This window comes from Astyanax mexicanus, chromosome 1, assembly GCF_023375975.1.
Source record: "Astyanax mexicanus isolate ESR-SI-001 chromosome 1, AstMex3_surface, whole genome shotgun sequence".
Classification (NCBI taxonomy): domain Eukaryota; kingdom Metazoa; phylum Chordata; class Actinopteri; order Characiformes; family Acestrorhamphidae; genus Astyanax; species Astyanax mexicanus.
The window spans coordinates 19,178,639-19,193,144 of NC_064408.1; the positions used below are offsets into that span (position 1 = coordinate 19,178,639).

Below are 14,506 nucleotides of genomic sequence, written 5' to 3' on the forward strand. Positions count from 1 at the left end.
AAAAATGCATGCATTTAAAAATGTCAACAATTCTACATAATATACCCTACATTACATTACATTGCATTACATTTGGCAGACGCTTTTGTCCAAATTTACTTACAATAGTGATGTACATAGAAGTGTAACGTAAAAAAATAACAATAATTGCCATCTGGTAGATAGAGGGATATAAATGCCTGCAGTGTAGCTGACTTCTCTACAGTACTGAAGCTTTTGGGGTGGTGGTGGCTCAGCTGTTAGAGCATCAGAACATTGGCAGCAAGTTGGTGGGTTTAATACCCTTTGCGCAAGGCTCTTAACCCTCACTGCTCCCCAAGCTGCCCACCGCTCCAGGCATGCGTGCTCACAAATGGAGCAAAATTATGTTTATGAATCTGAATAGTGCCAATCAGTTTTATGTCATGGGAAAAACGCTATAAATGTGCTTTCTGACACACTACTACTGTGTATGTGTGTGTTCCCTGCACAAATGGATTAAAGGTAGAGGCCAAATTCACAACTATGGTCCAAATCCTCTTGAGAACCAGTGTCCTCATATGGGGACATTACATTTCTGCTTCTCTGCACCAAGATACTTAATTCTTTAAAACATTGACCCTTTGGCCTTATATGGAGACACTGCCTGTACTATCTAGTGGTCACAACATGACAACATTACACTCAAATGGTTGAAAACCAATTGGCGGGAAGCCCAGTCAAAGGTTTTTACAGCCATTCCAGACAGAAACATGGGCCAAGTAAAAATTATCCTCCATTTTATGTTTGAAATTAGTTTATTTTCTTTTTGTAGAAAGCTAACATTTAGTTGTTGCACTAATTTTGTCCTTCTGATCCCAAATGGAAGGGATCTTTTTTTGTTGTTGTTTTTTTTTGTTGCAAAAATGACTTTGTGTACAAGGACAACGTTTAGTATTTATACTTCTTTGGTCCTAGTAGTCCCAAATAGCTAGGAGAATGTAAAAAATGTCAGGTAAATGTCCAGGTCAGGAGGATATGCTTGTCTTGTCTTGTCTTGTCTTGTCTTGTCCTCAGCCAGTACTTCTGGGATATGTTTGAGTGGCATTTTTGATCCATAAATATTTATCCAGTATTAATACCTGACTTGACTTATGCTCTCATGGACAAATACCATTAAATCCTCACAACAGTGTTCCCAAATCTAGTGTAATGTCTTTGCAGAATGGTAGAGGCTGTTATTGCTGTGAGAAAACAGAGAGAGGAAAACAAACTCTCTTATTATTACCAATGATTCCCAAAGCAGCAGTCTTTTGTACATGTAGTGCATTTCAGTAGGAAATGTGTACTGAATCCATGTGTTTGAACTGGATCTAGACCGAGCCAGTCAGACTTTAACTCCCGCCTCCAAGGAGAGGGTGTTCCCCTGTTCCAGGCAAAGCTGGATGTGTTTATGTTCGTCTGGAGGAAACTCTTCCGCTACTGTACTCTCATCCCACTGAGAGGTGTTTCTCAACAGGACATGCTTTTCTTTTGACTCTTGAACAATGAGATTAAGAAAGAGTTGTTATGTGGCGTCATTTACGGCAGCGTTTGAGATGTTGAGATTATAGTCCTTGCCTAAAGGCAGAACAGTTTTGCATTCTCTCTGAAAGGATTCTTCTCCATTGTGCAGCCCTATGAACATATGAGCTGTAGTCGTCACTGTCCACGACGCTGTTGAAACTAATATGGCTTTTATTTTTGAAGAAGGAGGACCTCTTGGAGATGAAAGCTTAGATTCATGTCTTTTTAAGATGGCCACACAAGAGCTCACTACTTTTTCTCTCACTTATCAGCCTTTATCCTCTAAACATGAGGGAGTTGAGCCTCAATTAGCTAAGCCAAGCTGGCCGGCTATGAGTTTAAACACATTGACTCACACATATAGCCTTTCTTTCACTTATACACCAGTTGCTTTACTTCCTTCTCAGACACAAGTTTTCAATACAAAACTTAAGACATCAATACTTGTGTCAGTACTTTGGCTGCACTAAACTGTTGCTGGATATGTAGCTGAGCTAGCTAAGCAAATGTTAGCTTAGTCAATGGCTACATATAAAAAAAATAAGGGTGAATAAAAACATAGATTTTTGCCTGATGTCTATCCAACAGCAGACCTTTAGTTTGGGGGCTAATTGTTTTAATATTTATGAATGAGGGTTCAGTCAGCCAGACCTAAATGTTTTCTGTGGTGAGTAGATTGTTAGGTCCTGGTGAGAGCAAGTTTCATAAAAATGCTTTTGATTGTCTTTGTGACTGCACTTGAGGACTTTTTGGAATTTTTCAGATTGACCTTCATTTCTTAAAGTATTTTTTTCTGTCTTTACTTAGTAGTTCTTGCCATACTATGGATTAGAACATTACTCAAATAGGGCTGTTCACTTTATATCAACTCTACCTCTTTACAACTGTACAACTGTTGCTCTCAAACACATTATGAGGACAAGAAATTCAAGTAATTAACTCAGGTTCTTAAGTTTAGCACAGCTGTTAACTGGAAGCCATTCCAGGTGACTGAGAAAATCCAGCCAAAATGTACAAAGCTGTCATCTAAGCAAGAGGTGCTACTTTAAAAAATCTAATTAAAATAAAAAAAAAAGTTCTGTTTGCCAAATAATTCCATACGTTTGTCTTCATAGTTTGAATGACTTTAATATTTATAAGTTACAATAAAGACTTTTTTAATAATGAGAAAACACTGAATTTAAGGTGTGTCCAAACTTTTGACTGGTACTGTATGTGATGTTTTTGGTCTTAAAATAATACAGAGTGACCGGGTACAGTACAGGACAATATGTTCTACTTGAGCACCTTATGCTACTCCCCGACTCTGGTAACATTGTGACACCCAGTAATATGCCAGATGGAATGATATCATGAAAAAGTGAATACTGGCCAACCCTGTATGCAACATTTATTTTCTATTGGATGATATTAAAACCAGAAAGCATAAAATTGCAATGGTATATGCCAGACAGAAATCTGATCAAAAGCAGTGTGTAAGACTGGTGAAGGAGAACATGTCAAGATGCATAAAACTGTGAATACAGTTATTCTGCCAAATATTGATTTCTGACCTCTTAAAACTTTATAAATATGAACTTGTTTTCTTTGCATTATTTGAAGTCTGAAAGCTCTGCATCTTTTTAGTTATTTCAGCCATTTCTCATTTTCTGCAAATAAATGCTCTAAATGACAATATTTTTATTTGGAATTTAGGAGGAATGTCTGTAGTTTATAGAATAAAACAACAATATTTTATAGCTAAATCAGAGAAACTGATTCAGAAACTGAAATTGTCTTTTATTTTTTTCCAGAGCTGTATGTGTAGGTGTAATGGTTTCCTCATTGTAACATATTCATATGAAACAGTGAGGTCAAAACTGCATGCAAGCCGAACAATGACTATTGATTGTTGCATCCCATACGTTTTGCTAAATGTTATTTTCTTGACATTATGATGACAAGCTGAATTTGAATGTGCAGTGTTGTCTAAATACTGTAGTATTTATATACTGGGTGCAGTGTAACAGTCTGGGCTAACATTACATTTATAAAGGCAAAGGTTTGCAAATCGAAAATAGTTAAAATTTAATTTAAAATTTACATTATCTTCATATTATTGTTTGTAAAGGTTTTTTTTGCATCAAAGCAACTCCTGGTACCTTCATATAAAACCAGTGTTTGTATAAAAGCTTAACTTTCCTCTGTTCTCGTCATTGTTCATCACAGTGACAATAAATGATTGTGTGTCTAGAAAATAGATCATGCAGCAGCTACGTGACTCAGCCTCACTACTGCTGAACCTTGCGTGGTAGGAGGTGACGGAACAGGTGGCTGGTGTTTGAGAGCTTTAAAGGGAGTAAATTACAAGTGACATTGTGGGTAAACATGCAGAGTCCCAGCTGGATATGAAATCCCTGCTGCAAGGCCTTTTTTCACTGTAGCTGGAAATTGAACACTAATTTCACTGATTTAACATAATAAATGCTCCGATCAGGAAGGATTTAGCAGTGATTGAACTGAAGAAAAAAAATCCATGTGGTACATGTGTACAAGTGATTACTGCATAGGCCATTTCCTGTAAATCCTCTCGAGAGTGAATCTTATATTGCTCAACAGAATAATTGGGCGGAGAAAGAGAGAAAAGACTGAGTTTGTGATTTATTTTTTTCACTCCACTTCAGTATATAAATATTATTGTAATTATCGCATGTATTCACATTATTGCATACAAGTGTAATTAGGCCATCTGTGCTGCTATTATGCTATAATGCTGTGTGTGGCTTCCCAGATTAAGGTCTGTGTTTATCTGTCGTCTTCCTCTCCTCTAGCTGGATAACATCCTGTACCCCCCCTCCGTGGCCTTCCGCAAGACCAGCAACCCCGAGATGTCCAGTGGCTCCGGCCTGGCGCTTAAATTCAAACGACAGCTCAGCGAAGATGGGAAACAGCTCCGCCGAGGGAGTCTGGGTGGTGCTCTCACAGGTAATGCTTGAACATACAGCCAAAACATCAACACCGCCTCCTTGTGTCTACCCCCACTGTCCTTTTTTTTTTTATCTCCATTGAGCGTAGAGTAGGGGTGGGCGATATGGCCCTAAAATAATATCACGATATTTCATGGTATTTTCACGATACTGATACTCTTGGCGATATAAATTAATGATTTTTTTTTTCAAGAAAACACTACTGCAACAAAATTAACATTTTATTTTATTATTGCATACGATTTACATCACACCCCTACCTGAGAAAAAATACAAGAATTTTATCAGATTTGTAACGGAAGTCAGCGATCCAGAATGTCATGATACTAATAATGCACTCCAAATATCTCCAGGATTAAAGTAAAATAAACGATACTGTTCAGATATAATCTGTCTCTTGTAGATATATAATGGGAAATGAGGACAGTGTAAATTTTCCTTTTGCTAAAAACAGTACAAAAATGGAACCCTGGTATGATAATTAAGGGTGGGTGATATGGCACGATGTTTTTAGGGCATAATATCATTCACGATATTCAAAAATGTTGGCGATATTATCGCGTACGATACAATATGGCACACCCCCAGCGTAGAGTAGCATGTTGTAGTTCTATAAATACAGACTGTAGTCCTGTATCTGATTCTCTGCTTACTTTATTATCTGTTATCTGGGTTATCTTGGTCATTCTCAACTTTTCAGTGACACTAGCATGGTGATAACTGTGTGTTAAGTGTGTGTTGAGCTAGTAAAACACAGTGGAGTGGATCAGACACAGCAGTGCTGCTGGAGTTTTTAAACACTGTGTTCACTCTATTTGACAATCTTACCTGCAGCTGCTTCACCTTATAGATGTAAAAACCCAGACAAAGATAGAAGCTCTGAATCTGTTGCAGCACAGTTTGTGTTTGTCATCCCAGTCCTTCATCTGTGGTCACAGGATGCTGCCTACAGGATTCTGTTGGCTGAATATTTCTGGTTTGTGGACTACTCAGTCCAGCAGTGATACTGAGGTGTTTAAAAACTCCAGCAGCACTGCTGTATCTGATTCACTCATACCAGCATAACACACTACTAACACACCCCACCACTATTTCCTCAGTGACACTGCAGTGCTGAGAATGACCCACCACCCAAATAATAGCTGCTCTGTGGTGGTCTTTCCTGTGGGGTCCTGATCATTGAAGAACAGAGAGAAAGGAGGATAATAAAGTATGTCGAGAGAACAGGACTACAGTCTGTAAATATAGAACTACAAAGTGCTCCTATATGATCAGTGGAGCTGAGCAAATCAACAGTGGATGTATTCACCCCTTAGAGGCACCAGGTCAGTCTGAACCATAGACTGTATATAGCTGGACAGAGCATCGTCTCTCAAAAGTGAAGCCACCACAGGTCGGGCGCCCCCTGCTGTTCGGTTGCAGAAAGCTGTGTAACCCCACCCATCCCCATAGGTTTCAATGGCAAAAAGACCACTTTTTGTTTCAATGTACTGTAATTCTACCTCCATTATTTAAATGCAACAGCTAGTGTAACCCCCACATTGTTCATTTTTTATATCCCCACAGAGTTCAGCTCTATTCAAAAAGGTGTGGTTATTGTAAAAGGACTGAGTTACACCTAGCCGGGGTGGTACCAATGACTGTATGTTCACCGCTAATACAGGTATAGGGTTTAATTGATTAAAAAGAATCAATTTAAATCGAAATCGTTATATTCTGTGGAAAAATCACAGTTAGATATTTTGCCCAAATCGTGCAGCCCTAGTTCCAGATTTAGAACAATAAAAGTGCTTCTATTTTATAAGCATGAAATGATTTAGCTTGTGTTGGCCAAATAATATTTTATTTCTAACAAAATGCTACAACTAGCATATCTGGGAACATGTTTATAGAGGCTTGTAGAGCACCCCTGAAGAAAAAAAAAAAGAGAACATAGCTTCTACCTGCACTGTAAAGCTGTGACTGCACCATATGATGATAAATGGGCATTTCCTGAGTTCTGGGATGAACGCCTTTCCACACAGAGCAAGAGTCACTGCTTTCCTCTCTTGTATCCTGTTTTTTACTCCATTGATATCATTGACTGGGCAGGTCAGCAGGATTTAATGAGCACACATGCTTGCCCTGCTGGAAGATAAGTGTGTAACACAGGGCTGAGATGGGCAGGAATATTTGAGCATATTGATATTTTGGGAAAATCAGTGTGTCCTCTGGCTCTTCTGAGCTGGAAATTGTAGTAGGATGTTTTTGAACAGGACTGTGTGAGAGAGCGGCGTCTGTGCCAGTTCCCCTTTAGCTGAACTGGCGAAGCTTAATGTGTTAAATACATTTCAGCAAGGTGTGGCTGTAATCTCGCTGAGGCCCATAGAGCATGCATGACTGAGTAGGTCATTGCACACATGCACTGTTTTGTTAGCATCTCCACACGAAAGATGTTATCCAAACAGCCACAAGATCTGTGTGTGTGTGTGAGAGAGAGTGTGTTTGTGCAGAACTGGCTGGGTTGCTGGGGAGAAGCTGGTTCTTTATTCAGGTTGAGAGGCCAAACATCTGCTGATTGATATGTAAAGGACAGCACAGCAGCGAGACCGTGAATACACTCTCCATGCACATTAACTAACATTGAACTGAACAGATGAATGGCATAATCATTCAAACGTATTCTAATCAGTCCGATTTACCCTTCAGAAGAACGCCTGTTTTCCCATCTTTAATGTTTTGTCCTCATATTCACATGAATGCTAATCAAACCACTGTGGTTAGTCGACTAAGTGAACAAAACACATAGAGTTACATTCAACACAGTTTATGACTGTTTATTTTCCTCAGCATATTTGTAGAAACCACACAAATAAGGTTTAATTATTATAACAAGCACAAAAAATGTTAGTTAGTGTGTCCCTTCCATCTTAAATGGAGCAATGATTACATTCTGTCACCTGAGCTTGTTACATTTAAGGTGGAATAGGAAAACTGGAACAACAAGCTAGTGAACAGGGAATAATGCAAATAACTGTTGCATCTAGGCCTGTCACAATAATTACATTATTGACTTATAGTACAATAAATGGACATGACCTCAATAATATTTGATATCGTGTCTAATGTGTTTATTTGTATATTTGTACACATACAGTACAGGCCAAAAGTTTGGACACACCTCTTTTTCAATGCGTTTTCTTTATTTTCATGACTATTTACATTTGCTCTGATTACTGCTTTGCACACTCTTGGCATCATGCTCTCAATGAGCTTTAAGAGGTGGTCACCTGAAATGGTTTTCCAACAGTCTTGAAGGAAGGAGTTCCCAGAGGTGTTTATTAGCACTTGTTGCCCCTTTGCCTTCACTCTGTGGGTCCAGCTCACCCCAAACCATCTGGATTGGGTTCAGGTCCAGTGACTGTGGAGGCCAGGTCATTTTTTGTTAAGTACATAAAACTCCACATGTGTTCATTCATAGTTTTGATGCCTTCAGTGAGAATCTACAATGTAAATAGTCATGAAAATAAAGAAAATGCATTGAAAAAGAGAAGGTGTGTCCAAACTTTTGTCCTGTACTGTATATAACAGTGAAGAATATTTTAGCCAGCAATAACAAACCATTGCTTCAATAACTAAGAGTCCATACACACAGTGTGGACTGCAGTAGGTGAATATTTATGACTTCATGTAGCTGCTTGGAGGAATTTTAATATTATGTGATAAATAGTGAAGAGACGGTATGTGAGCAGAATAGGACCTTTAGAGCCGCTGTAATGAGAATCACAATATTAGAGGGGCCTGGGTGAACCTCTCGTGGCAAGAGTGCACTGTCCGGAATGTCATTAAGCCCAACAATGTCTGGGTATTTGATTTTTAGTAACATATAAAATATATGACAATAATACACATGGAAAATAGGGCTGGTTGATATGGCCTCAAATTGGTATGACCTCAGATTTATTTGAACATTTTACCATGATTATGATTACATTTATTACGACTTTATTACTTTAATAAAAAACAGTGTCTCAAGGTGCTCTGTTGGCTCAGTGTTTGGGTTTTCCCCCAGGTTGGATGGGATTGGATGTCATGTGACTACACACATGACCTCAAATTTGTATGACCTCAGATTTATTTGAACACTAGTTAAGCACTACCTCCACCATGTTTGAGAGTTGTGGTATAATGTTGTTATTGTTTATTGCTGAGTCAGCTTTATGTCAGGTGTGTTTAAAAAAATAATAATAATCCACTTCCACTGCATCTGTCCACAGAACGGTTTTCCAAAAGGGGTAGGAGACATCTAGATATTGTTCAGCATAAGACAAGCCTTTATGCGCCTTTTGGCTGGTTGTTTTCTTCTTCTTCTTCTTTGTCACTGCACTGCAAATATCCCTGACCTTTTGTTAGATGAGCAAGGACTGAGTTTTGTTAGGCCAGTCTGTTTCTCATCTTTTGTGGAATTTTTGTTGGTTGCAGCAGAGTGTTCTACTTTTTGAAAAGCTTCAATTTGTAGCCAGCTTTATATTGTTTTAAATGTTTAATTTAATAAATGAATCTAAACATTATTAAACAGTAAATGAATCATAATGATATTTAGATTCTGTAGGGATGGAAGTAATAAATAATTGTCTCTATAAGGCGCACTTAAAATTCTTTAATTTTCCCAAAAATCGTCAGTACGCCTTATAATCCAGAGTATTTTATGTATTTTACAAGTCAGGAATTAAGGAGCAGTAAAGCCACTCTGCTGAAATTCAGAGTTATACAGGAGTTTCAGTTTAGATCTCCTGCACGCTAAGCGCTAGCTCTTTTACCATTTAGAGGTGAGTATGTCAGACTGCAGCCTGCTGCTAACCCCGGCTAGCGCAGCTGGAGCAGCATTAGCATTAGCCGCTAATCGTGCTAAGTGCTAGCTCCTTTGCCGTTCACAGGGTAGTATATCGGACTGTAGCCTGTGTGTTTGTTGTGTTAAAACTAGCTACGTGGGACGAACTGCTGGCTAATATTGCCCTGACTTACTGAAACACTCAGGTTTTCTCAGTTTAATGTTGAAAGGCGGCATTTACTAGCTCTTACCAGAAATCTAAGCTTACTGTAAATAAATGGAAGTGCTTTACTCACCCAAATAAACAGTTTTTTGGAGAAAATCTATGTAGAATTACAGTATTATTTGCTTAGCTTTTCCTAACTTAGTTAACCTACCCCACCACCACCCAGCGGTGAGACCTGCAGAATTAGAAAGGAAAACATGGTGACACCCCTGTTCCTTAATAGTGTCACATAATGTGCCTGGTGCACCGTATGTGTGAAATAGACCGGAAAATAGATGTTCATTGATATTGTGCCTTATAATCCGGTGCGTTTTATGGTGTGAAAAATATAGTAGGTAAATTTTGTTCATTTGTTTATTCAACTATGGCAGCAATTATATTTATTTCTTTAGTACATTGTCATTTACACTGATTGACCACATCATGTAACTTGAAACTAGTCTTGTGTCTCAAATCATTTAACATTTACCACTATTGATTACAGCTCTCTCCTAACACTGAAAAAAAAATTGCTCATGAATTTTGGCATGTCAGTGTAATAAATTATATTTTTATTTGATTACTTTTGTTTGTCTCTTTTATTACATTGATTTTGATGACCTGCTACAACTATGACATTTACAAGAATAAAGGAACGTTATCACAACACTCTACAGCGGAGTCCTTGAAAAGTACTATAAGCCCCAAGCTATAGTCCAGTAATTCATCCACCTCTTGTTGGCACCGTCCTCGTGTTTCCTTCTTCAGCCTGACCTGCTTTCAGTCCAAATGACACAAGATGAAGGTCATTATGGAACGCTCCTAACTTTTTTAAAACAAACTCTGAGTAGATCTGCCTTGATATTGTGTATCATGCTGCCATCTACTGTAGCATGACTGAAAGCTCCTTAATTCTGGCTGACTGCTTTATGTGTAGAAAAGTAAGGATGTTTATGGATTATTGATACATTTAAAGTTTTGTTAGATGCTATAAAGCTAGTGGAGATCTGATGTTTCAGGTGACAGTGTGTGTCTTATGTAACAGTTCCAAGATTTCTTCATCCTGAATAAAAGGATTGTTCTGAGCCTTTAGCGCCATTAACCATTTAGGCTAATGAAACCAGCAGCTCTCAAACCTTAACTAGTAAATCTTCTTCACAGTTAAGCCCGTAGGGGCTTCTACTGAAAGCCAAAGAAACCTCCATGAAATGTTCACCATGCAGTGTTAGCTGAAGTTTGTTGGCAATATTGATACATTTAATTTTATTTATTTTAAGTGGTGTCAATCGATTAAAAAAAAGTAATCAAATTAATCACAACAATATTTTGTGATAAGCTGCGATTAATCACCTTGTTCTGCTTAAAATGCAAGATTTTAAAGTGGATATTTAAATGTGAATAAAAGAATGAATGTAAGAAATATAAAATGCAATTATATTTACATTAGTGGTGTCAATTAAAATACTAGTATATACTTGTATGTGGGCACTGGAACAAAGAATGCATGACAAATTGGATAGAGGAACCTTTTTTTTACTTTCTGTTTGGTTTAGTTTCATACAGGCATAAACCTAAATGTACCAATAAACCACGCAAGCACATCTTCTCCTCTGATTGGCCAAAGCTGTCTGTTGCGGGACCAAGAAAGTAAATATAGCGAGAAGATTCTAGGTTCCAGCGTGTATATCTGTGCAGTGAGAAGCTGCTTTAACACAGAAAGCTGAAAAACTTTAATAGGATGTATTAATGAAGCAAAGATGTATTAAATGAAGTGTCGCTGAACGCTGCACACACCACACTTTTAGTGTGTAAACGGCATGGAGCAGCAGAGTTGGCCTTTGTTCATAGCAGTATATTATCTGGCTAATATATCAGATTAAACTGCACCTTATTAGCAGTTTAGCTCAATTTAAAAGAAGTATATATGTTAGCTGGGTCGGCTCAAGACCACATCACGTTCTCACCGCAAGCAAACCAATCCAGGGAACTACAGGGTACAGCGGAAGTTGTGGTCAAACTTGGTGTTATAATAAATTGGGTTAAAAAAATAGTAAAGCATTACTGTTTCCAAATTAATTGTGTGCATTATCATTGACAGCCCTAATTTATTTTACTTTAAATAAGTTTAAAAATTATGCCAAACTGCTTGTTAACAGGGTTACTGCTGTTTTCTGAAGATAAAATTGCTAATAGTTGCGAATTGTATGGACTGATCAAGCGTAACTATACCACCTCCATCCTGTTTCTAATCCTATTATCCATTTTTCTTTTTTACTCTACTGAGCATATATAACCACCACCCAAATAATTGCAGTGCTGTGGTGGTCTCTCCTCTTGGGTCCTGATCATTGAAGGGAAGGGTGAAAGGAGGATGATGATGATAATAAAGTATGCAGAGAAACAGAAACAGGACTACAGTCTGTAAATATAGAACTACAATGTGCTCCTATGATCAGTGGAACTGAAAAAATAGATTAAGGATGAAGAAATCGTGAAGATCTGATCATATTGTAATACTAAATTGGTTTATAATGTTTTAGTCAAAGCCCCATGAAACTGAACAACCTGTTGTTCATCACCTTCTAGGGAAGTACCTGCTGCCATACCTGTCCACCCCAGGGGCAGAGAGCTCCAACCTGGTGCGCATGCGTTCCCAAAGCCTGGGCAAGTCCGCTCCCTCCCTCACCGCCAGTCTGGTAAGATTTTCCTGTTTCACTTTTGTTCAGACATTTTTCTCTTTCGTTTTCTTCCATCTGAATAATCTCCATTATAGTGGCTGATCTGTATTGTAGGAATCACTCTGTAGATGTAGCTTCTCTGTTGAGGCGCTGGGGGGCAGTGTTGTGTTTAAATCAGTGAACAAATGCAGCGTTGTCTGAATCACTTTGTGTCTTTTTGATGGACTCAGCCATTCTGATAGAGAACAAGGAGCTCTTTCATTAGAATACAATGGACTTGCCGGATGCTGCCTGGGAACATATCAGTTGCAATTCAGGAACATTACGCATCTGTCAGTGAGGCAGAGACGATGAAGAGAAGCAGTGATTGTGCTGTCCACAGCTGCCAAGTCCTAGTATTTTTAAGATAAGCGTAATGCAACTGGTGAAAATAAGCGAAATAATCATATGGTCTCGGGAGTAATATGGGAAAAGAAGAGCCACGGAAAATGTTGTTTTGGTTACTTGATCTAAATGTTATTGGTGGTTGTTTTTTTTTTTTTTTCTATTTTTGCTGTCAGTTTTCTTTCTGGCAAAATGCACTGCTCACATTCCCCTCTGTACAAATGGAAAGTCAGTCTCATATTGTTTTATTTTTATATATATATTAAATTGAAGGCGATATAAAATATGAACATATTCGTTTTTTCTCCCATCCAATGCACAATATTTGTTGCAGTATTTTGACATATAGACAAAATGCACAAATGAAGGCACATTTTGAGGACTGTTATCCACATACTCTCAGAATATTAAATAAAACCAAAGAATTCAATCAAATTTCACAGAAAGTAAAAGCAAAATATGTTTATGCTCAGAAATAATGTGGAAATAGAAGAGCCTGTGCAAACGTTGTTTTGGTTATTTGATCTAAATATTATAATTTTTTTTTTTTGCATCTTTTTTTTTCTTTTTTCAGTTTTCCTTAATAGCAAAAAACACTGCTCAGAGTCCCGTATTTAAGATGATGCAATATATCGCTGTTTCGATATTTTGTCTTTTGCGTTTTTGTCTTTCTTGCTGTCAGTTTTCCTGGTACCTGGTACTTTAAAATAAGACTACCTTTATAAAGGGTTTATAAATGGTTTACAGTTAGTTTATTAATGGTTACTAATTAGGTTGTAAATGCCTTAAAAACCATTAATAATCAGTTATGTGGCTGTGGGTTCACTATTTGGCAAACAACAGGTCTACGTACATTTCTATGTATGTGTTATAACTGATTATTAATGATTTTTAAGGCATTTACAACCTAATTAGTAACCATTAATAAACTAAAGCATTTATAAACCATTTATAAATGTAGTCTTATTTTAAAGTGGTATCGTTTTACTTTATGGCAAAAAATGCGTTGCTCACAAACCACTCGGTAAAAATGGAAAATGAAACCATATTGTTTGCTTTTTTTCTATAAACTAAAAATAAGGGCAATACATTATATTGCCAAATCAATATTTTGTCCCATACCTAATGCACACTATTTATCACAGAATTTTGACATATATACTATTTTTTTCTATATACTAAAAAAATTAAGAGTTTTAAAACATTATAATGGATTATAATTATTATTTTAAAACTTAAAACTCTTAATTTGTCACTAAATAAACACAGTTGGCCATATAGAGTTCCAAATACTGTACCAGTCAATATGTTGATAGTACATGTAACTTGCAGCTTCTTTTGTTAATAGATTATGTGTTATTTAAAATCTTAATAGTTTTTAATGTCTAATAAATGTGGAGGGTTTTTGACTGTTTTTAATGTCAATCGTCAGAACTAACCTGGAAAAAGAAGGAACATGACAATAGAAGGAAACAGCATTGTGGTTATGTCTGTGGGTCAATAATGTTATGCAGTTTTGGCTAACACGGGATTAAGAACCATATGTTATCTGTGTTTTAAATCCTGAGATGCTTTTCTCGGCTGCAGCATCAAAGAAGGCTGATGAGAACACAGGACCCTTCCCATCCCCTGATTACCCAAAGTTCTCTGTGCACATGTAATGCAGGAACAAAAAACATCACCACAAACATGTTGAAAAACTGAGCCCCTGGAGCCAATTTAGTTTAAAAAATGTAGTTTTTTAATATTCTATTGTTTTCAAGAAGAAAGCAAAAAGCAAAAGGACATCTGAATTTGTTTTTTTGTAATTTGTAATATTTGTAAAACGTTCTGTGTGTCACCATGCAGCCTGGACTGTTCTTTATATGACCAATAGTCTAGTAATGCTAACCATAAACTAGACTACTTAGTAAAGACTCTAAAAAAGACTTTTAAATGA

At 37.2% G+C, this 14,506-nt stretch overlaps 1 protein-coding gene across 6 annotated transcripts in view; it reads left to right on the forward strand.

Moving 5' to 3' along the window:
• The window catches only part of mast4 (microtubule associated serine/threonine kinase family member 4), a 182,174-nt gene that overhangs the window by 33,833 nt on the left and 133,835 nt on the right, over positions 1–14,506 (forward strand). For all 6 annotated transcript variants that reach the window (XM_022667775.2, XM_022667781.2, XM_049474330.1 and 3 more), the window contains exons 2-3: positions 4,335–4,488; positions 12,092–12,201. In XM_022667775.2, the coding sequence (XP_022523496.2) occupies positions 4,335–4,488; positions 12,092–12,201 (264 nt within the window). The remainder of the gene's footprint in view (positions 1–4,334; positions 4,489–12,091; positions 12,202–14,506) is intronic.